Here is a 24,017-nt window from a genome sequence, read left to right as displayed (position 1 = left end):
ACCCATTACAGGATTACATGGCAGGTTGTGGAAATCCTCAGCTAGTCCCTGTTCCTCCCTTGGCCCATGGGAAAGTTACCCAGCATTACCCAGGACTACCTTTTCCCTTGGGTTTCCTGCCCTAGTGTAGCTCATTAGACTAGGACTGTACTGAGATCTCTTGACCCAAGAGTTCTTCCCAGCTCTGAGCACAGATACCACCTTTTAAGGTGCTGTTCTCCAGCTGCAGGTCTTTCTCCTTTGGAAAGAATCCTGAGGAAAAGATTTGGGTCAAAAGGGACTCATAGCATATAGAAGACTTTTCACCAGATCTGGATGATCAGTAAGAACTTAGGGGTGTATTGTGGCAGCCCCTTGTCCCGCAATGTGGATGTAGCAAAAGATGGTGTAGCAAGGGGGTTGTGAGGCAGAGGAACCTGGTCTGTAACTCACACAGTGCCCTCCACACATGAGGAAGGACACAAAATCTGCTCCCATCAGATTCCCTTGCTTTGGTCTCCTAGGGGATAACGGAAGCACAGACTGTAGTAATTCAGAGGGACAGTTTATTCCCCCAACTCCAAAGTCATCTACTCGGCCTTGCTGCTAAGACGTCTGTTATGCCAGTTAATACCTTCAGGCCATCCCAAAAATAACAATCCCACTCTCCTAGATCCCCAATATGTTGAGGCATACAGACCCACATACTGGTCCCACACCTGTGCCTAATCCTAGCTGACTTATTTTTGAAGGGATTCAGGGAGTGGAAATTAATATAGCTCAATCTTCTTGCTCTAGATGTAAAATGCACATGGCCTTATGTTGACTATAAAAAAAGAAAAAAAACCTGTTACGACCTTCAGCTCATTCGTGTAGTACAGGTTAAGGACAGTCTGAAAAAACTTATCAGAAATACATAAATAACATTTTTGTCAAGATATTCTACAGGCCCCCTAAATACCATTTTTTACAGCTCTTTCACACAAACTCCATTTCTGTTTGGTTGTTTTCTGAGACATCTCTTCACAGTCTAATTTCAGGCAAGCCATTTCACTTGTCAGCTTAGACTAGGAGAGGTTTCAAAGGCGATTCTCTTCAGGAGTTATTGAAGACTCTGATTCAACTTTATTGAATGATACAGTGAAATATTACCTGCCTTCCACCCTCAATGACTTATATGAGGGCTATTTTATCAGACGATTTGCCTGGGCACAATTCCAGCACCCAGGTGGCTGGGAAGTGAAGTTTCAGGCCTTTGAGCTGGTCTCATCTGTTACTGAATTGCCTCTTTAGAGCAGTATCTACTCTAAGTGGGAACTTAGTACTGACAACTTTCAGGGCAAGGCCAGGTGCCCAAGAAGGCCAATGGCATCCTGCCCTTTATCAGCAGTGGTGTGGCCAGCAGGACCAGGGCAGGGATTTTCTCCTGTGCTTGGCACTGGTGAGTTTACACCTCAAATCCTGTGTTCAGTTCTGGGTCCCTCACTGCAAGAAGGACATGGAGGTGCTGGAGAGTGTCCAGAGAAGGACAACAGAGCTGGTGAAGGGTCTGGAATGCAAGTCCTGTGAGAAGTGGACTTTAGCCTGGAGAAAAGGAGGTGCAGGGGACACCTTATTGCTCTTTACAGTTGCTTTGAAAGGAGGTTGCAGCCAGGGTGGAGATGGTATTTTTTCCCAGGTTACAAGGAATAGGACAAGAGGAAATGGCCCCAAGTTGTGCCAGAGTGAGTTTAGATTGTATATAGGAAAAAAATATTTCATGGGAAGGGTTGTCAAGCACTGGAACAGGCTGCCCAGGGAAGTGGTTGAGTCACCATCCCTGGACATAGTTCAAAGATATGTAGATGAGGCGCTTGGGAACACGGTTTAGTGGTGGACTTGGCAGTCCTGGGTTAATGGCTGGCTGATGATCTTAGAGGTCTTTTCCAGTCTAAGCAACTCTGTGATTCTAAGCCTGCATGTTGTGCTATCTCCTTTCACCTTTCCAGGTTGCTGCCTCCAATAAGAAATCATGAACACAGAATTGCCTATTATTAGCATTGTTTAATCTCCTTCTTGTTTAATTAAATTTCTCCTGAGCTTTATCCCATCCAGTCTAACATCAAGAAAACCTGCTAAATGTGCTGCTGCCTGTTTCATGTGTGTCTGAGGAACACATAACCTGCTTGGAGGAGCTGCACAGGTGCTTCTCAAGCTGTGTGTGTTATGGCACACAAATATATATTGTGTTTGTAGTTGGATGCTGCCTGTGTTCAGAAACTGTTGAAAGCCTTTGGAATTCTTATAACTGTTTATTCATTCTTTTGTTTAGGAGTCAGTGACCTGTAAGTGTTCATTATGAAGAGAGATCTGGTTTTCTTGGTGACTCTAATTAGCCTTGCCTTCCTGTCACTGCTAAGATCTGGATATCCTCAACACATTGCAGAGGAGTCCTGCTCTGTTCAGATTCTTGTTCCAGGCCTCAAAGGTAATGTGGGAGCCCACTCCATTATTCAAATATTAATCTTTTTGTTCTAACAGGCTCATTTGCATAACTGACAGTTTTAACAGAGACGAAGAAGGTGCCTCTCAGTTGTCCTCTTATTTGCCCCTGTTTGTAGCCTTTTTAAAAATGGATTTTTAAGGTCAATAATGTGAAATTAAATTATTCAGAGAATGCATGCTAGCTTCCCAGATTTGCTTATGATCACTAGTGCTTGCTACTCTTATATATTGCCTGGTTGGTCTCTCTGTGTTTGTACTGAGCTGTGGTACACATACCCAAAAACTGTAAAATCAGGCCCTACTTTATACCTGGAGAGGTTTTAATTTCCATTTTGCAATGTACTAGGAATTATTTTGTGTTTTCTTGTCTTTTGTTTGTCTTCTTTTGATTTTCAAAAGCTCAAATACCCCTTAGAAGAAAGCAAACGTTAGTTAGCTTTTTTGGCATTTCTATAGTTTTTGTGGGAAAAAGCAACATTTTTATAGAATATGCCCCCAAACTCTTGCCCAAAGAAGGCGGTGTAATAAATTATTGGTCTTTTCATAGGAAAAAATAAATCTTATGTAAGAAAGAAATCACTGGGAAGAATTAGCATTTTAAAGCAACAGCATCCATTATGGTTGTTGAAATCCTATCCCTGTTTAGTCAATAACAATAATTCCCCTTGTTGATGCTATGACCTGTCTGTTGATATGTAACACTTTTGAACATGAGGAAATGTGTTTTAACTAAGGATCAAAAAACCCCATGAAAAACCACCAGTTTATCATTGATAATAAAAAAAAAAAAAAAACATTGTGCAAGAACCACACTACAAACCTTTCAGTTTTTCTTATAATTATGCCTTGTAGTGTCACAAAACTCACTTAACCAGAACTGGTCTTATCTGTACAACTCTGGGCTTTCCTGAGTTGTCACAGTATGGACTGCAGGCATTATCTGTTCTGAGTAACTGATTGGGAAGGGTGAGGCTCACTTCTGTTTTGCAGTTGTTCACAGAGTTGAATGTAAGCCCAGTTTGGCCACGGGTTTGGCTGGGTGTAAACTGCCCTCTCCAGACATTGCCCAATTTGTGCTTGCTGCCCTCTGCTTGAGGCAAGAGATCTGGGCTACAGGGATGCAGGCTGTGCTTGGCCAGTTGACTTTAAGAATATGATTATTTTTTAATATTTATTATTGTTTTGTCATTATTATTATTATTACCTGATGCCTGAACTCAATCAAAGGCTATTTTTTTTCTATTTACTTCAATAAGTGGCTTTGATATTAATAATATTTAGACCTTCTGCAGATGTTCTAGTTAGAAAGAAAACTTTATCCAGGCCTTCTGAGGTTTGACTAAGGCTTGAGTAAAGTTGTTTAATTTCTTTGATATATTTACTTTGTAAGAGGCGTAAGATAGTGCTGTTAATATGACTAGCAGAGGAGAACACAACCAAGTTAAATATGTTGACCAAATTTGCATGAAAGATCAGCCAAAGAATCAGACTCCACAGCCCTAACATTTGAAAATATTTTTCATATCAAAGAAGTTGACAGGACAAGTTTTGTGACTTCTTTGCATTGGTTTCCTTATTTATGTAATTGGTCAAAATTAGCATCCATGATTACCATATTAATGCAAGGATCATTATTATCATTAATAATAATGATCCTTGCATTAAAGGATCCTTGCAGCAGAGGTTTTTGGGGTGTGCAAACTGTGCAGGACCCTTTGCCCATTCTGAGCCTGGAAACCAGAAACAGGTCTGAAAACCACTGTGTGTTAATGATTTCACTCAGTTTCATAAGATATAAGCCTTGCAAAATTGAAGGAGATTGATGTACAAATTCAGTGAAGCACAAAATGGCCTGATACAGACCTAGTTAATGTGACATCCCTAAAAAGCTTTCAGTGTTCCAGCAATGCTTTCAGGGGGACTGGCTCAGAGAGGTGGTGATGAGATACTGTTGTCCCCCACTGGCACAGCTCCAAGCCATTTCACTGGCCAAGGCTTCCTTTAAATTGAGCACACGTGTGGCCATGTGCCCAAATTTCAGCTTCCATGCAGTAGGATTTGCTCACTGTAGCTTTTAGATCTGCACCATCTCCTCCTCTGCTGGGCTGCCAGCAACATCTCCAGTGGTGGAGAAATAGGGTACTATGCTGCTGCTGGGCATGGCTCTGCAGATTTTGGGAAAAACAAGTTCAGGGAAAAACAGGTGCAAGAAATTAGGGATATGTGAGTGGCAGAGGACAGACACTTAAGAAGTGGTGCAAAAAGTGGAGCCCAAATGGGGTAATGAAGGAGAAAGTTATCAGGGAAAAGTATGCAAAAGCAGGGGAGCATAAAGGAGGAATTTTAGAAGAACAAAAAGAAAAAATAGAGAAAAAATGAAGAAAGAAGAGCTCAAGAATGAGACTGAGTAGAGAGACTGAAAACTAAATAAATGTAAAATGACACAAAATCAATTAAGATCCCACAGAATAAAAGACGAAATCAGAAGGGGCATGGGATGAGTATGGAGGTGGGAATGGATGAGGAAGAAAGCCAGTAAAGACATCAAGAATAGAAAAAGCAAGGATGAGATTAAGGACTGCAACTTACATCTTAGGGACTGGTTTTGGTGGTTTGTGGTGGTTTGCTGGAGTTTTGTTTTTTGTTTTTTCTTGTTTTGCATGTTTGGGGCATTTTTGTTTTGGTTTGATTTTTTGGGGGGTTTTTTGCTTGTTCGTTTGTCTTTTGTAGTTATTTTTGTGGGTTATTTTAGGGGGGCAGGTTTTGGTGTGTTGGTTTTTTTTTAGCTCAAGAGTATTAAGGAATAACATGAAAAATGTAAGGGAAAAACCATGGCTCTGAGAATGCAGATAGCAGTCTGAACATGTTTTTGAAAGCCAGCAATATTAATAATAAGAAAAGTGTGCTGTGTGTGAAAAAGCAATGGATGATGAAGCCTTGCTACACTGTTCACTCATATTCTTCCTGAAGTCCAGTTTGTTTTGACAAGCACATGAAATTGAAGTTATTACTATTGTGGAGGAAAAAATAACACAGAAAAACCCTTCAAAGCTTAAGTTCTCAGTTTGCCATATGTTTTGTCTCCCTTCTAGAATGTAAAGCAGGAGTTGTCTTAATAGTCCCAGTGACGTTCAGCACATAAAAAAGTGGATGCTATGTTAAAAAAAATATTTTTTTTTTACCCTCACACTTGATGCATCTACTCACATGGGGAAATTGAGTAATGGAAATAAGTTATGACCAGCCAGGAATGTTTAATAGCTCACATAGTTAATATTTGGTGTACTGTTTTCATTGCACATTGTAGATGGTACAGCTTATGGTAGGAAGTTGCAAATAAAAACATAGATAAATCCTATCCTAAAGAATTCACAAAAGGAAGCAAATCAACAGCAGTTTTAAGATATATCACCTGAATTAAGAAAGATCTCTTCCAGAGATGATGTAGGAAGAACTTGTAGTAGTGTCAGGGCCTGATACCCACAATCCTACCACAGCTCATGTTGGTGGCAGGGCTAAATTCCTTCTAGGAGTATGGGGCATCTCAACACTGTGGAGCACTACTAACTCCATCTTGCCCTGTCTCAGCTGCATAGGCAGTGCTGCATTGTGCTGACAAAGAAAGTTCTGTTTCATGCAGTGGGGCTGGAGCAAATATCCAGGAAGGGATGGAGAGGAGACTGAGAAAGAGATGCAAGTGCTAAGGGACTGTGGCTGGTGGAAGAGGCCACAAGAGACCAGTCAGGTAGGCACCATAATGCACACATCCCAACCTCCTGTTCTGAAGGGACTTGGCTGTAGATTGAGGGACTAGAGACCAGAAAGGAGACACAGGGGTGACTTTATTTCATGAATTAAGAAGTTAAACATTATTGTTTATTGGTGAAAAATTAAATTGATTGAAATTTCTTGACAGAAAACTATTTTGTTGCCCATGACACCTGCACAGGCTTTACTTCCTCAATTTGCACAATGTTCAGGGTGCAAACAGCAAGGGACTTGCTGGGGACTTAGACAAGGCAAAGCTGAGCTGTACCACTGATCAGTCCCTCTTGGCCAAGGTCTTGTTCCTTAAAACAGCTGATAAGAAAAAATGCCGACTGGTCTGTAGCTGGGCCTGTAATGGGGTAATCTCCTCCTGGAGAAAGTTTTTTAAAACACCCACACTAAGGAATGCGGTGTCATCGTATTATAAGAATAAATGCAGGCAAGTGTAATGGCCTGAAGCAAGAGTGATCTATTTTATTGATCCCTAATGCACAGCTTTCACTCTGAAGAACGTGTAAAGCGATAGGCTGTAATAGCCTGCTCTCAGCCTCCAGAGAGCAAGGAAAAGTCATTGTCAGGATTTATCTTTGGGAAGCAAAGAACTCATAACCGGCCCTGAGGGGTGAAAGGCAATCATACAAAGCCTATTGGTTACTTGATAATAAAAATGCGACGTTCCCAAATGTGCCAAATTATAGCCTGTTTTATACTAACTATATTATTCACTGGGGATTATGTGAAGTTTGTCCTCATTAAGGTCAGAGAATGGCCTATTTTTGCATGTCTGAAGGCAGGGAAGATGGTCTGGAGCAGCCTGAAGAATGAAAATATAACAGATGGAGGGCTGAGTTCAGCTCACAGCCACCTAGGTCTACGATGAAGAGAGAGATGGAAAGAGAGCTGGAGGCCACATATTTGAAATGTGCCATGGTGTGGCATGTTTTTACGTTGTCATCTCTATGACTGCTCTCTGAACCAGCTGCCAGCTATGCCAGAGAACTGGGCTTGTGGTGTGCATTGACTTTCCTGCTGTGGTGTTTCCATCAGCTTCCTGGAGAGCAGCTAATGCTCACTCTCCGCCATAGAAATACAGTGTTGGGACATCATATGTGCTGTGCTAACTCTGAAATTTAAATAGCAGCACTTTATGTTCTGTGGAAGCCATAGAACTTTCTTCTCATTCATCGTATAAATATTGTTTTGTCACAGTAACTGTATAAATAATTCTTTAAACTTCTGTTTGTCAGAGATTTTAATTTTATGTCAGTGGCAGACTACACTAGTAGGAGAGTTGTAGGGGGCAAAACAAGCTAAGCATCCCCAAATTTTTAATGAAAGGAACCAGGGAGGCAAGCACTTTTTACAGAAAGTGATGTTTAAATATGCTGAATATAATGATGCGCCACAAGCTATGTGCATGTAAATACACTACATAGTGGTTCATACCTCAGAGATTAAAAGTATATAACTGAGGATATGGAGTAGGGAGTTAATGCTTTCATGCTTAAAAATGGTTCTCTAATGATGGAGGTAGCAGAACCTTCTTACAGGTCTCAAAACTGGCATGTTTTCTTTTAATTTGAGGTCATAGTTAAGCCATTTTCACTTGAGACTTAAGCATGTCCTTAGCAGAGGCTTGGAAAGAGTTTGGTGAACACAGAAGTTTATGTGCTAACTTGGGGTCTGATTCTGAAGTTTCTACTTAAGTGAGTTGTGCTGCTGGCTTTTTGGAGGTCATTGATATGAGTAACATCCACAAAAATAGACCTGTTGTGTAAGATTTCAGTAATGTATTGACAGGGTTTACCAGTGTCTACATCAACCGAAGAAAATTCTGTTTTCTGTCCATCAAGTAAAGCTGTTAAATCAGATCACATCTGCTTCTATTTTTTTCACTGGAGAGAACGGTATTCTTGTCATTCTGCTAACAGAAAATAGTCCTGGTTTAATATGATTCTTCTTTTTTGTTTACTTTTTTATCTGCAGGAGAGGCTGGAGAAAAGGGGGAGAAAGGTGCCCCAGGTCGTCCAGGCAGAGTTGGACCTCCAGGAGAAAAAGGTAACTTTGATAAAGAAGATGTCTTGAAAGTCATTCCTGAGAAAATGCTGCTTTTTCTTGTGAGATGATGATGATGAGGGTCCTTGCTCCCTTAACTGGGTGCTAATTCTTCCTTGGGCATTTCTGTTTACTGCTGTTGTGGTTTAACCCCAGCCAGCAGCTCAACCCCATGTAGCCACTCACTCACATCTTCTGGTTTGTCTGGGGGAGAGAATCAGAAGGGTGAAAGTGAGAAAACCCATGGGTTGAGATAAAGACAGTTTAATAGGGAAAGCAAAGGCACACAAGCGAAGCATAACAAGGAATTAATTCAGTGCTTCCCAAGGGCAGGCAGGTGTTCAGCCATGCCCAGGAGAGCAGGGCCCATCACACATAACAGTGACTTGGGAAGACAAACACCATCACTTCAAACCCCCTGCCATTCCTTCTTCTTCTTCCCCCAGCTTTACGTACTGAACACAGTGCCAGAGGTTAGGGAATTTCCCTTGGTCACTTGTTGTCAGCTGTCCTGGCTGTGTCCCCTCTCATCTTCTTGTGCACTCCCAGCCTCCTCACTGGTGGGGTGGGGTGATGAGCAGAAAATGCCTTAATCCTGTGCAAGCACCGTTCAGCAGTAACAAATGTTTGTGTTACCAACATTGTTTTGGTCACAAATCCCAAATATAGCACCATCCAAGCTACGATGATAAAAATGAACTTAATTTAATTTAGCCAAAATTAGTACAACTATATGCACTCATTTGTAGACTAAGTATTACCTTTGGTTAAAAAGATGCATTTTGGAAATAAAAAAATAAATCTTGATTTTTAAAGAATTTTTCTGTGAAGAAAGGCGTCATAATGTTTCCTTCATAATTTGCCTTCTGCAAATACAAACCTCATATTAGATCAGAGGGAAAAAATTGCAAGGCTAGATTTTCTTGTTTCTTCTTTTTTTTTGGTGAATTTCAGCACTCACAATATCTTAATTAAAACCATTGAGGGAAGGCAGTAAGCTATAATAGGCAAAGATGAACATGAGTGTTCCTACATTTTTTTGGATATGGGAAAATGGTGATAGATTTGTTTGCATTGTAATTCAAAAATATTTTGAGCTCTTGAAAGGAATGGTGCTCAACAGTGTTCAGTTATGCAGCTGAGAGAAACATAGAATTTCTGTCTTACAGGAAATTCTCTCTTTTCACATTCGTTTTCCTCCTGAAGCAAGGAGGAAATTTGACCTTCATAAGTTTTCCAAGAGGTTTATGTTCTGAAAGGTTCAAATTAGGAGGAGTCAAATCCTTTGATTTCAATATTGAAAGTAACAATTGACATTCCTGTCATTAGAAGGTTGGAGTTAGTTTTTACTGAACTGAGTTTGCAGTCTTTCCTTCAAAGCAATCTGTTACGTTGTTCTTTTAGTCAGTTTTGGAAGTCTGATACTGATTACCCTGGGACCAAAATCCATAGCTAGAACTCTTCCTCCTACAATGCATTAAAAAATTTATAACTTCCATGAGGTGTCTGTTCAGTCAGTGTGTTTCCCTTATGTAAATGTACTTTCAAGGATGACTCTTAGAAAAAAAAAATATTGGAAATGAAACTTTTGGCTCTTGCAAGGCAATGCAGCATGAAGTGAAGCATGATGGAATAGTCTAGGTTAAAAGGTTGTAAAAAGCTCATCTAGTCCAATCTCCTGCTTTAAACAAGGCAGACTTCAATATCAGAGAGGATTTCTCATGGCCTTGTCCAGTAGACTTTTGAAAATCTCCAAGGATGGAGATTCCACATACATGTTGATCAGTCTGTTTCACTAGTGCAATCGTGAAAGATCTGTTGTAACTTGTAATCATTACATTTTACCCTTTCTCTGCATGTCTCTAAAAAGAAAAGGCTGCATCTTTTCTAGAAACTCCTTATAAGTAGTGGAAGACTGCAATTAAGTTCCCCCTTACCCTTCTGTATTCTAAGCTAAATAAAACCATCTTCCTCGGCTGGACTTCTGTTTGCTTCTCGTGTATGAGGGCCCAAAAATCTCTGGATCCTCTTGGGCAAAGGAGTTTTTTTACCCAGCCATTGGTCAGACTTCATCAAAGCATCACTGGAGAGGAACTTAGGATTTGGCTGAACCCATGATATTCCTATCCACACATTTCTGCAGCTTTTCAAGCTCCTCCTGACAGGCAGGACCATCCTCCAATGCACCAACCATTCCTGCCAGCATGGAGCATCTTCTACTTCTTCCTCCCGTTCCTCCCTAATGAGGAACTCATAAGCAGCTGCTGGTTAGACTTTGGCAGCCTTGCAGCAGCACCAGCTAGCCCTCTCAGCACCCTTGAATGCCCTGTGGGCAGGACCATGGGCTCATGTACATCCAGGTGAAGCAGTCCCTCGCTCAACTGTCAGCTGCCAGGAGTAGCTCATCCTCCCCAGATCTTTGCTACCAGACATGCACAACTGGGAGGCCAGAGAGCAGACTTTGGCAGCAGAGGCAAAGGCAAAGAAAGCACTGATTGCCTCAGCCTTCTCTGTGTCCTTCAGCATGAGGTTGTCTTGACAGCTTCTTGAGAAGCCCTCTCATCACGCTGTCCTGCATGTTTCTCTATCTTGGCATTTTGTCATGTCACTTCAAAATGCTTTGGACAATCTGAGATGTAGAAGTACTCTTTTTCAGTCAGGGCAAACCATGATGAAGCATTTAATTTATTTATTTTATATTGTAAAATTGCGTTTGTTTGGAAAATAGTTCTCATAAGGTATGATTGATTAATGCTAGTAACAGTGGTGATTTTCTAGTTTTTCATACCTGCAAAAGTCCAGAATTCTGATTAGCCTGAAAGAAGAAACACTGAAGTGGAAACACACCACAAGAAAACATAAATGAAACAGAAAGGAGATTGAAGAAAATTGAATATCACTGCATGCTGTATCAGTATTTTTCCAGGTAGTACTTTCAACTAAACACAGGCAAAATTTCTTACTACTTCTGTAGCAACATTTTTCTGCTTTCCTTTTTGCATTCAAAAATTTCTACAAACAGGCTCTTGTTTAAAATAATTCTAATTAACCAGTTATTTCATTAATGCTGTGCATTTTGTAGATATTTGTCTTCATCAACTCCTTTCCACAAGTGCTTTGTCAAAGGAAAAAACACAGATACCTTAAGAACAATTTGGATTATATGGCACCACTTTTCATCCTGGTACTATATCCAGTATACTTTGAATGCCAGTGTTGCCTGGATAAGCAAACAGACTTTACAGATGTAATTTCTAGTCTGTGGAAAGGACACACAGAAGAGTATCCAACTTTGATGTGGGAAAACCTTTCAGTCTCCTGACCTTTGAGTCTCTGGTTAACCTCTACAAACTGTATGTAATGTGCAGACCTGTAGCTAAGTTCATACATAAATACTTTTCTATACTCTCAAGCTGCATGAAACTTATTATATTCTCTTCCAGCATACCAAGGATTTTCTTATTTCTTATCCAGAAGATGGAACATTCAGACAAAAATAAACTATTACAATATGTTTGGCAAAAATCACTTCACTTTGCATTTGCCCCTAAAAACACCCATGGACAGCAACCCTGCTTCTATGCAGTAGTCTGTTGAATTTCAGTCAAGGTGTTAGCATGTGTTCAACCCCTTGTATTTCTCTTGAAACATGATCATTTTGTCTTGGTGTAATACTTGTCTCCTTCTGTTGATGAAAGCTGCTAAATTTCATTTTATTTTTCTCCTCTTTGAGTAAGTGATGGTTTACATGAGAGAGAAACTGTAATCCTTCTGCCACGTTTGTAGAGTTTTCTATTTTTGATCTTAATTTACATTATCAAAATCACACTGATCTTTTTTCTTTTATTTTTTTCTTTTCCCTTTCTTTGTCTCATTTTTCTAGCAATTTCATGTTCAAGAAAATGTGTTTAGTTTCTTTGAACTTCATGGGTGTAATATCATAAAATTGCTTACAAAAGAAACTGTCTTCTTATGGCGTATTTGGCCTGAACAGCTCAAGATCAGAAAGTGCTGCAAATGTTTTTATCATATCCTTTACTCAGGATATTTTCAGATTTGGTAACTCAGAGAAATTAAAAATTAAAACTTTCTGGTGCTTACCTGAAACAAATCTTGCTCTGGCTGTCCTGATGCTTCAGGGTGACATCAGAAATACTAATGTCTTTGAGTGCTGATTAAGGTTAAATTCCACTTTCTTTCCTCATTGCTTTTAATTAATTGTGTAGGTCAATTATGATGCATAGCATGTCAGCAGAATATAAAACTGTGTTGGCCTTATGTAAAGCATAGAGCACTGGGTCAAGTACAATAGCTGTTTGAGTGTGTACTGCAGTGTGAGTTTTGGGCTGTGAAGTTCACAGAATAACTTTCCCCACTTGCACTGATGGCTGTACTGTGCTCTCCCATGGTGGGAGTAAACTCAGTTATTTAACTGAGTCCTGGTGCAGTCTGTGAGGCTGTAACTTCCATGTTTTCAAATTCCACACAAATAGATCAGTAACAGTACCATCCTGTAAATATTCCCAGAGTGCCTCACAGCAATCAAAATAAGGAGGGCAAAGTGGATTTACACTTGGAATGTAACATCAAAGGAATAGAACATTAAAAATAAGTTCAAGATATTTCAATTTTCTTAGAACCATAACCATTTTAAATGTATACTATTTTAGTATTTTAATTTCAGCCTTTATACAATTGTACTTAATTTATATACAACTATAGTGGTATGTGATACAGAGTCACATTCTGCTCTTGGGCTTGGAATTCAACTCTCTCTACCTTTGCAGTTTAGCACAGTGATACTGGCTTTTGTCAGCTAACACTTTCCCGGGCAGTTCTTGGGCATATTTTGGGAGCTGACACAATGAGCAGCTTGTAAGATTATCCTGGCTTGAAGAGTAAGACGATTTAGTATCATGGAGTGTCCCATTCTTGACTACCTGTTTCCCACTGCCAGGGAATATTCCCAGGCATTTAGTTTACTAATATAGGCACAGCCTCTTAAGTAGAAGGGAAGACTCATTAATTTAACAGGATTGGAGCCAGAGTGCTCAGTCATTTGTATAATCAAATTCTAAAAAGAGGTAATAATATCTTAATTTATATTTTATTATTACTGATTCCTCATTAATATGTAATCAATCAATCCTTTGCATTTCTGAGTCGATTTCTACATGAATTTATTGCTCGCTAAGGAGTGTTGCAGGCAGTATTCCATATAAAAATCCTGACATTGACAGCTGTGAATTCACAAAGTGGGTATCTGGTTCAAAACTGTCTTTCAGTTTCACCTGAACTCAATAGGATTTTGAGAAAATCCTGCTAAACTGAGTGGGCAAAAAGGTGGCAGATGGGCTTCAGTGTAAATAAATATATTGCCTAGGGAAATTAGGGATGCACGATTTAATCCATACTTAAATGATGCCAAAACCCCAGACTGTCACTTAAAACTCAAGGACTGCTCTGAAGTCATTAGCAAGAGTCCCAAGGCCAACAGAACACTGCCCATCATCACAAAAGGATGACAAAAGGACAAAGGACAAAACAGGAAGCTTCGTTTTGCAGCTGATTTTGTACTGTACAAAAGCCTGACATACACTGTCTTAAGAATGTTCTTCTGTCCTCTGTCTCTCAATAATGACTTGAGAGGTGAGAGATGGGCACCAAGAATGTGAAAAAGAGGACCTGCCTTATGACAGGAGAAACTGAGACTCTTGCATTTGTACCAAGTAGATTGAGGTTATAATCAAGGTTACAGAATCACCAGATCCTATCATACCTGAACTAGGAGGCAGTCTCTGAAGCTTCTGGGGACAGATCCAGCAATTCCACTTGTAGATGGTGGCTGTGGTTGTGGGGTCTTCCCATACTGCACCTTCTGCTGCCACCAAAGGAGACAAGGTCTTGGGCTAGAGGGACCACTGGTTTGAAGAAACTTGGTACTGCGTTGTTAACATAATTCTAGCAAGACAATATTTCATGAGGGCAGTTATTTTGCTTTGCTTGCCTCCAAACAAGCTCCTCTATTCAGGAACGTACCATACTATTTTCATTTTTGTTTTGAATGTACTTTTAAATCCTTTAAAATTTTCTGCTGCCTTCCTAGATTGGATTTTTTCTCATTAGCTTTAGTCTCCTTTGCAAATTTTCTGGCTATTCTGGTTTTTAGTTAGTATAAATTGATAATAATTTACTCTTTTTTCCCCCCCCTCCTCTTTGTTATGCAAGGCTTTAAGAGTTTCACTTTGTCATTATGATACCTGTTTAACATAAGTGGGCTGGATCACTACTGAGAGGTGTTTATTTTTCCATTGCCTACCGTGGGAGTTTAGATAAACATCTTAGACTGAAAACCCTAACTTTAAGATGCCTAATGCTGGGCGAAATTGATTTGCCCCAGCTATGTAAAATGCCTCCTGTGATTATGCAGTGTTCATTCATGTAAGAATATCTGTTTAACATTGTTGGTGACACAGATGGTGGGATCAAGTGCACCCTCTGCAAGTTTGCCAACACCACCAAGCTGTGCGGATGGTCAACATGCTAGAGGGAAGGAATTCCACCCAGAAGGACCTGGACAGGCTTGAGGTGGGCCCGTGAAACTCAACAAAACCAAGTGCAAGGTCCTGCACCTGGGCTGGGCAATCCCGAGCACAAATACAGACTGGGCGGAGAATAGATTGAGTGCAGCCTGGAGGCAAAGAACATGGGGATGTTGGTTGAAGAGAAGCTCAACATCAACTGTTGAGCTGCCATGTGCCCTTGCAGCCCAGAAATCCACCCACACCCTGTGCTGCACCAACAGCAGCGTGGGCAACAGGCTGAGGGAAGCGATTCTGGTCTCATGAGAAGCCTGGCTGGAGTGTTGCATCCAGCTCTGGGGCCCGCAACATAAAATGGACATGGACCTGCTGGAGCAAGTCTGGAGGAGGGCCACAAAGATGATCAGAGGGATGGGACATGTCTGCCTTGAAGACCAGCTCAGAGAGTTGGACTTCTTCAACATGCAGAAGAAAAGGCTCCAGGGAGACCTTGGAGCCTCTTCTGGTAAAGGGGACCTACAAGAAAGCTGGAAAGGGACTGTTTACAAGGGCATGTAATAATTGGACAAGGAAGAATGGCTTTAAACTGAAAGAAGCTAGATTTAGATTAGTTATAAGGAAGAAATTCTCTACTGTGAGGATGGTGAGATGCTGGAACAAGTTTCCCAGAGAAACTGTGGATTCTCCATCCCTCAGAGTGTTCAAGGGCATGTTGGATGGGGCCCTGAGTAACCTGGTCTGATGGGAGGTGTACCTGCCCATGGAAGGGGGTTGGTACTAGGTGATTTTTAAGGTTACTTCCTACCTGTCCCATTTCATGATTCTATGATAAGATGTAACTTATTGTAGCCGTTGTTCCCTCACCAGTCACTGACCTTCATTGGTGTGGATAATTCAGATTTTTCAATGTAAAGCAGTTCTGTAATCTGTTTACATATTTGGAATTTTCTGATTTCCAGTCGCCAATAGTTTTGGTTTTTTTAAAATGAAGTGTTCTGAATGTAGATTACTCTTATAACATCATTATATCCTATAAAAATATCATTCTCATTCAAGTCAGGCTAGCTATTTGCATTGGGAGTGCTGACTGCTGCAAAACTATCGAGGTGCACTGGGGGAAAGTCTTTTTAATCTTTATCTATATCTTATGTTCTTTTTCAAAGTATCCTCTGCAGATTGCTGTCAAAGATGGCACTAGATTCAAGAGGCCTTTGGTGTGGTTTGGTACACTTCTACTTTTCTTGTTAGGTAGGTGTCTGTGATGTCCTCTATGTCAAATCATGAATTTGATTTGATTTGTCTTAAAATCCTTAAATTTGCAAATAGAACTACTGCTGTCTTTTTAACATGACTTAATTAAATGTCTGTGACATGGTGAATTTGCCTTTTGGATAGATTTGTCTTTTTGAGGCCTTTTTCTGTTTCTAGGTAATTTTATATCTTCTTGTTTATTCTAACTAATACTGAAGAGATTGCCCATACTCTATGACCCCCATTTATAGTATTGCACAGAGTGAACCCCCCATTTTTTCACTTGTTTTGCAGCCCACAATTCATCTCTGGAATTTTATTTCTTCACTTGTTTGTAGGCCTGAAAAATCTGCCAAGAAGATAATTTAGAATTTCCTTCTCTTCAGTTCCTTCCCAAATCTTTTAAATCTTCTATAATTGGTTCAAGTGTATGCCAACTTCATCTGAGAGATGACAGATTACTTTCTTCAGTTCTCTATTCACTCTTTCTGTTTGATTTGCTATTTTTGGTCTATGGAGACTTAATTTCTTTTATTGTCCTCATTTCTTTCCAGCTTTCACTTCCTGATTTCAATAAGACTCCTCAGACTGCATTTTTGACAACCATAGGGCCACTATAAAGGGCTTTACATAAGGTATTAAAACTTTTGAAACCCTCAAGGCAGATGGGTGGCTCTTGAAACTTTGTGATTTATTCTGCAGAAGAAGCAGAATAAGCAAGCCCCTGAAGTGGAAGCAGAGGTTAGTCACTGTAAGAGAATCCCAAATTTGAACAATTCTTTTAATGAGGAAAGGAGATTTAATGTATGTCTTCATTGCTTGAGATAACAACTTTCCTTTTACTTCTGAGCAGAGCACATAGGTTTTACTGGCTGTGTCTGGGAACGAGTTCATTTTCTGGGCAGTTTCTGTGAGAAAGAAAGTGAAATAATTTTATATAATTTACTTTATTTATGCATTAGGTCTATGAGTTTATTTAATTTCAGGTGTAGCAGCCTGAAAAGAGAAAGCATTCAAACATCTCATAATCTGTAATGGTAATCCCAATTCATTAATATGCAAAGCAAGGGACATCATTTTCAGAGCAACTTGATAAACTGATTACAAGCTGGTACTTCCAGTAGGATAGATAAGAGAAAAATATTTTTGGTTTCTGGTGAAAGCCTGTGTCCAGTAGTGTCTGAATTTGATACTTATTAGAAACAAAGGAAAATCACTGATTGTAGGACTTGCTTATAATTAATTAGACCAAAAAACCACACACATTTAGCTTCTCTCAATTCAGAGGAAATTGTTTCTTTCTGGCTCATGCCACCAGTGGCAAGAGTTGCTTGAGACTTCATGGAGTAATAGAGACAACATCTCTTAGCCCAGCAGTGACCAGTTTATATTTTGAAACTTGTTATTGATTTCTCTTTTAAGTTAAAGGTAATGACAAAATGGGTTATAAAATTATCCAGCTTTCAAAAATATGTACGTCAGTCCAGGTGCAGTAGCAATAGGAGGCAATAGATCTTCAGTTGTCATAGATCCACAGCTGAGGCTGAGCTATGACAGTTTACACAAGTAATTTGCTGGATCCCTATGGAAGATTTTCCTCCTAGCTTGTCTCATTGTTTCCTTGCACCTGTGTAGTCGACCAGTGCATAGCAGATGTTACTTTCAGCAAAGAGGCAATCTTTTCAACAGTCATTGAAAACAACTTCATAAATATTTCCTAAAGCAGTCTTGGGCTTGTATTTCTGCAGGATAGGAACCTCAGAAGGCATTAATCCCTGTAGTCTCTTCATATCCCCTCTCCTTTTATACTGTGGTACAGAGGGAAACTTATCTCATGTGACAGTATTTATATTGTATAAATAAGTCATTAAGCCTAAAGCCAGCCTTCAGTTACAGTGAAGTCACTGCATGAGATGAAATGTCAATTGTGCTTGGATCCTTTCTGTCTTCTCAATTCCATAATAGTTTTAGTCTGCTGATCCATGTTTGAATGTAACAATCCTCTGTATTTTCAACATGATTATCATGATCAGCTGAAAGAAGTTTGCAAAAGCCTTTCCAGTGGTTTTCAGCCAAGAGCTGTTGATAATTACACCTTCATGCCTTGTTAATGTCAATTGTTTAGCAAAGATAAAATCACTGTCTAGATTGCTGTATGTAAGTTCTTCACAAGGATGGAGCTAGACCTCTGGAATTTCAATTAATATTTGGATATAGCATAGTTTTCTTCATTGTAAAAAGTGATATTGCAAACACAATACAACCGGAATGAATCAGACTACATTGCTACCTTGTGCCTTTCATCCTTCTGTTATGTATAGGAGAAATGGGTGACAAAGGACAGAAGGGCAGCATAGGACGGCATGGAAAAATTGGTCCTATTGGTTCAAAAGGTATGTTTAATTCAATTGTTTCTCAATTTGTGTTTCAGGTGAAAAATATGTGATCATTTACGTTTGAGAAAATTTTAGGGGCTTGAAAAATGGCAGACAAGTCTCACACTTTACCTTAGTAGGAATTTTCTCACACTGTAGTCAGTCAGATCACTGAGATCTCTCAACCACTTACCTTTTGCTGTGACAGCAGTATATTTATTCTTAAAGGACTGTGAGTATCCTGGTTTGAGGGTAAATAAAGAACTTTGCACCATCACACAAGTATGGACAGTTAAAGCAGTGGGAAGACGTGCTGTACTTTGACAGACTTTTAAGAGGCAGAAGATGTGTTTTCTTATGTTGACGTCTCCATAGGCTTCCTATGTGACTTTGGTTAAGTAATTTGAACCAGTGTTTACCTAATTATCTAGATTATGATTAGAAATTTAGGTATATCCCGCCCTTTGCCTTCTACAGCATCTGAATTCACTGGTTCTATGAAGTTTATGAATGTCAAGAAGTGGATATTGGTACATATTATTTTGGTTCAAGTTTCATAGGTTTGGCTGGTCTAGGAGAGAAAAACCTTTATTTTTGCTTGACTATATTTCTACTTTCCACATTTGAATTTTAGTAGAGAAAAAATAGGTAAGCGCTAAATGAACTATTGACAGAAAAGACTGTACTAACATTATGTTCTTTTTCATGTCTCCAGGTGAAAAAGGAGATAATGGTGACATAGGACCACCAGGTCCTAATGGTGACCCAGGTAATCCTTGTTTATATGAAAGACCTTTCATCACTAAAAATGCATCTGTTTACATACTGGGGGAAATAATGAATGATTTTTAATAGGTACTGTGATATCTTCAAATTAGTTAAAATCATTGAAGTTGCAGCAGCTGCTGGACTTGTGGTGTATGTGTTAAAACAATATCTCACACTTTCTCAGAAGAGTAATCTCTCCAGAAGTCTAGTGGGAAGTGAAGTCAGACTGTCTATATCATTTATCACTAGGGCAAAGGGATGTCTCTGCATATCTCACTTTGTCTTCCAGTCAACACAAAGGAGAAGGTTGGATGCTCCTTCCCCTTCATGGATTATGGCTATAGGAGCAGAAGATTGTCAAGAACACAGATCACAGAATGGGTCAGGTTGGAAGGGACCACACTGCTCACCTGGTCCAAGCTCTGTTCAAAAGCAGGGTAATCCCAGAGCACATGGCTCAGGATTGGTCCAGACAGTTCTTGGATATCTCCAGTGAGGGAGGCTCCACAGCCTCTTTGGGTAATCTATTCCCATGCTCTGTTACCCACACAGTAAAGAAGTTCTTCCTGATGTTCAGGAGCAACTTCCTGTCCTGGTTTGAAAGACAAGTGTTTGCTAAGGAAAGCAGAAGCCTCCCTTTGGACAGAAAAATATGATCCTTCCTTCCTACAGATTATTATGATTTTGAAATTAATGGAGCTCTCAGGCAGAGATATGGGGGTAGGAATAACAGTTCTTTACTAGTATATCTAACAAGACAAACAAGAACAACAACAGCTATGAAATTACCCACAAACAGAACAGTAACTCAGTCCCAGTGTTTTTTGGCTGCAGGCACCTTTTCCCTGAGCTGCAGTTCCCGGTGCTGGGGGCGGGCGGGTCCCGCAGAGCCGCAGGAGGGCTGGGGGTGATGGCAGAGCTGTCCCAGGGGGAGAGAGAGATGGAGAGAGAGCTCTCCGCTCACGGTGTGGGTCCTGGTGCTCAGCAGAGTGCTGGATGGTGGCAGGTTACAGCGAGAAGGCAGCAGGGCAGGGTCTGACAGCAGTGAGGATGGCTCCCGATTCTGGGATGGCAGGGATGGAGCTGAGACGGCGATTGTCCTTCTTGTCCGAACTCCGCGGGGAAATGGGGAGAGCCAGAGCCTTCTGTCTGCTCTTCTGGATGTTTGGATGTTGAGGGGTTTCCCTCCTCTCTCCCCTCCCCCTTGCCACCAGGGCCCAGTCAACAGGTATCTTAGCATGACAATGGGGAAAATTCCACAGAGGGAAAAGGGAAAGAACCAACGCCCAACACTTCCTGTGCATCACTTTCTGCCCATTGCCTCCTGTCTTACTGCTTGGCACCACCAAGCAGAAACTGGCTCGGTCTTCTTGTCACCCACTCTTCAGATCCTTATACGGAAGTATATGGATCTTCCAGTAGCATACAGATATTCTAGAGAAACAGCCTAGCGTAAGAAATGAAAACCTTGCAAGAGTGGCAGGTTTGGATTTGACTGAATTCATCCCTTCCTGGCAGGGTGCATTGGAGGTGCACAGATTAGATTTCTCATGAGAACATAATTTGTCACTTTAATTTCTGAACCAGCGTGCCAAGCACCTGGCCAGCTTGCACAGTTTTGCAGGGTAAGCACCTTGTGTTTGGATTGACTTACACAACTGAGCTGAATAATTGGGTAGTCCAATGCAGATTTTAATAATTACATAGAGAACGGCAAACTGTAATAAATGCAAATAGTAATTGATCCTCATTTTGAGATTTGTGGTCAAAGATGTGACAAGTATCCTTTTAGTACTCATTCAGCTTATCTTTGTCAAACTGATACTAGTTTGGGTTACCAGTTTGGGTTAATAGATGATTTTCTATTGTCTAATTTTATTGTGAGAAGTATTGTAAATTCTGTGCTTTCAAAAACACAGAACTGCATTTTGCTGGTAATTATGTGCACTGTGTGGCTGGAATTTTGGATCTGCTCTAATATGTTCCTCGGGAAGAACTTGCAAACAATTTTTTTTTCTGTGAAAGAAGTCTTTGAGAAATCTAAACAAAATAATTTTACTGAAAATGGGTAGCTGTGGAAAATGTTTTTAGTTTAAAAATATTGTGGTTTTTTTGCAGAGAATATCTATCTGTGTTTAGGTTAGTGCTAATTATTCAGGGCTGAAGATTCGTAGGAAGTGAATGAAGCTGTTCTGCATAGGCCCAGACACCCCTGAGAATCATATCATGGTGCAGGGTAGTGAAGGCCCTAATTTTCTGTCTATTACTTGCAAGACAGCTTTCTCCTGGGCTGTCACACTGGGCCTTTTCATAAAATTGTTGAGATAATTGTTGAAATTAGGCAGCTTTCTGATTTGGGTGTATTTATATCATTTCACAGGCATCCCTTGTGAGTGCAGTCAGCTAAGGAAGGCTATTGGTGAGATGGATATTCAAGTAGCCCAGCTGATGACAGAGCTAAAATTCATAAAAAATGGTAGGTTAATTTTACATAACTGTTTTCCTTTCTTTTTGCCTCATTTTATCGGTGTAATCACTCTCAAAGAGTGTCACCGTTCCACCTCTGATTTGTGAAGCTATTTTGGGGTGTGCAGTGACTTGGTTTATAGAAATGCGAGTGCTCACTTTTCAGCACTGCCCTCCCCCGCAGCTGTCGCCGGCGTGCGTGAGACAGACAATAAGATCTATCTGCTGGTCAAGGAGGAGAAGAGGTACAAGGAAGCCCAGCTGTACTGCCACGGAAGAGGAGGGACGCTGAGCATGCCCAAGGATGAGACTGCCAACAACCTGATTGCCTCGTACATCAACCAAGCTGGGCTCACCAGAGTCTTCATTGGGATTAACGACCTGGAGAAAGAGGGGAATTTCGTCTACTCTGACCGGTCACCCATGCAGACGTTCAACAAATGGCGCAGCGGGGAGCCCAACAACGCCTACGACGAGGAGGACTGTGTGGAGATGGTGGCGTCCGGAGGCTGGAATGATGTTGCGTGTCACATTACCATGTATTTTGTGTGCGAATTTGACAAGGAAAATGTCTAAGCTGGTCTGCTCTTTCTTTATTTGAAGAAAAATGTTTAAGACAATTGTACAAGTTACTCGGTGTTTATAGAGTACAAGTGAAGTCTTGCAAGTCTCAGAGTTGTACAGCTGTAAATACAGTTTAGGTATTTCGAATATCAGAATTTACCCTTCAGAAGGGAAGAGCAGTAATAAGGCATAGCTTGGTTGGCTTTTTTTTTATGTAGGAAGATATGTCTATTTAGATAAAAATATGCTTTTGGGCTGCATTTTGCCCTTACAACAATTAACAAATGTGATTACATGACTGTAAAGGAAGGCAGAATTTGGCCTCTACGTGTTAGAACAGTTAGAATTAGATCCCTGATGTTATTTTATCTTAGTAAAATTTTTAGTTATAAATGCTAATTTCTGGTAGCGCTACAGGGATATTTTGGCAACAAGACAAATATTTTGTATACTCCAGTTAATTAGTACAAATATTTCTGTAGGTTTTTTGAATGTTACAACTTTGTTCTTTTTTTAAAACTGGCCAAAGCAAACCAAAAAGTCGTGATTCCTACCAGTTTTGTAATGCTTCTTTATTAAATGGTTCACAGATGTATGAACAAAAAGCATTTAAGTAAACTGAATTTTAGTGCTGAGGGAGGGCAAAGTCTAGTGAAAAGGGTCCCTGCCCATGGCAGGGGGTGGAACTAAGTAATCTTTAATGTCTCTACCAACCCAAACTATTCTATGATTCCCAGATTGTATGCTATGACAATTCTTATAATTTAGTATTTAAAGAGGGTTTTTATGCAGATGGTGTTTTGCGGTTGGCTAAACGTAAAAGCAACAATTCGATTTTCTGCGTTCTTTAGTTGAAAAGGATTCAGTGCATGAAGTATTTCAGACCCTAAATAATACACTAAAGTAAACTTTTCACATTTTTTTAGGATAATCTTGGTGCGTCTTGTTACAAAACAAGCAAAATACCAGCCCCCCACTATTTAAGGCAGACTTCATATATGTGCAATTAAGCTCATGAAAACACATTAGCTATCAGTTCCTTTTAGTAAGGAAAAAGCTTACATGTTTACACAGATTGTTAAAATAATCCCCTGAAAAGCAGAAAAGTTTCCACAGTTTTCCTGATTATATATATAGCAGTAATAAATAACTTTGCACAAATAATTTAGGTATCAAATTTATGATTTCATGTGATGGAAAATGTGATGTATATTAAAAAAAAACAACCAAACAACCCAGCATAATTTCAGAAAAGAAATTATAAATTACTTTGAATCTTCCCAGGAACCAATTGCATGCCGCCTTATCTCACCGTTAGGCATAGAAAAATCTACAAAATCTCTGATTGTGTCTCTTTAGGAGTACCTTGCACAGTGTTTTAAGATGATTTTTAAGGATAAATGATCCTTGTGTAACATTCTGATCAGAATGCATATCTGATCATTATGGCAGATTGGCAGATAGGATATCCACATGGCATGAATATGGCACGTGGTCCCAGAGATTTCCTTACAGCAAGGAAACCAACTCATATCAATTCTGCTGTGCTGTGGCATGTAAACAATCCATGACCATATAATGCTGTTCATATCCACAGATGCTGACATTATTTGATTTATATACCTAAGAGAACTTTTGCTTGCTATATTTACTCTGTAAATCTAAATCCTTTATATATATATATATATATATATATATATATATATTTGCTGTTAATTTTGAAGATCACTAGCAGTACTATAGTATCCTGTAGTATTTCATTATC

General features: G+C 39.9%; 1 protein-coding gene across 4 annotated transcripts; it reads left to right on the top strand.

Annotated features, from left to right (window-relative positions):
* Nucleotides 1-2,316: 2,316 nt before the first annotated feature.
* On the top strand, nucleotides 2,317-22,264 carry COLEC11 (collectin subfamily member 11). 4 transcript variants are annotated; one of them, XM_062488508.1, is made up of 6 exons: nucleotides 2,317-2,446; nucleotides 8,218-8,289; nucleotides 18,401-18,472; nucleotides 19,170-19,223; nucleotides 21,603-21,698; nucleotides 21,873-22,264. In XM_062488508.1, the coding sequence occupies exons 1-6, from the start codon at nucleotides 2,317-2,319 to the stop codon at nucleotides 22,262-22,264; spliced, it is 816 nt and encodes a 271-aa protein (XP_062344492.1). The 4 variants fall into 4 exon arrangements, with proteins under 4 accessions (XP_062344492.1, XP_062344493.1, XP_062344494.1 ...); XM_062488509.1 differs by lacking the exon at nucleotides 8,218-8,289; XM_062488510.1 differs by lacking the exon at nucleotides 18,401-18,472.
* Nucleotides 22,265-24,017: the final 1,753 nt, after the last annotated feature.

Source organism: Cinclus cinclus, chromosome 3 (genome assembly GCF_963662255.1).
Source record: "Cinclus cinclus chromosome 3, bCinCin1.1, whole genome shotgun sequence".
Classification (NCBI taxonomy): domain Eukaryota; kingdom Metazoa; phylum Chordata; class Aves; order Passeriformes; family Cinclidae; genus Cinclus; species Cinclus cinclus.
This window is presented reverse-complemented; position numbering and strand designations above follow the sequence as displayed.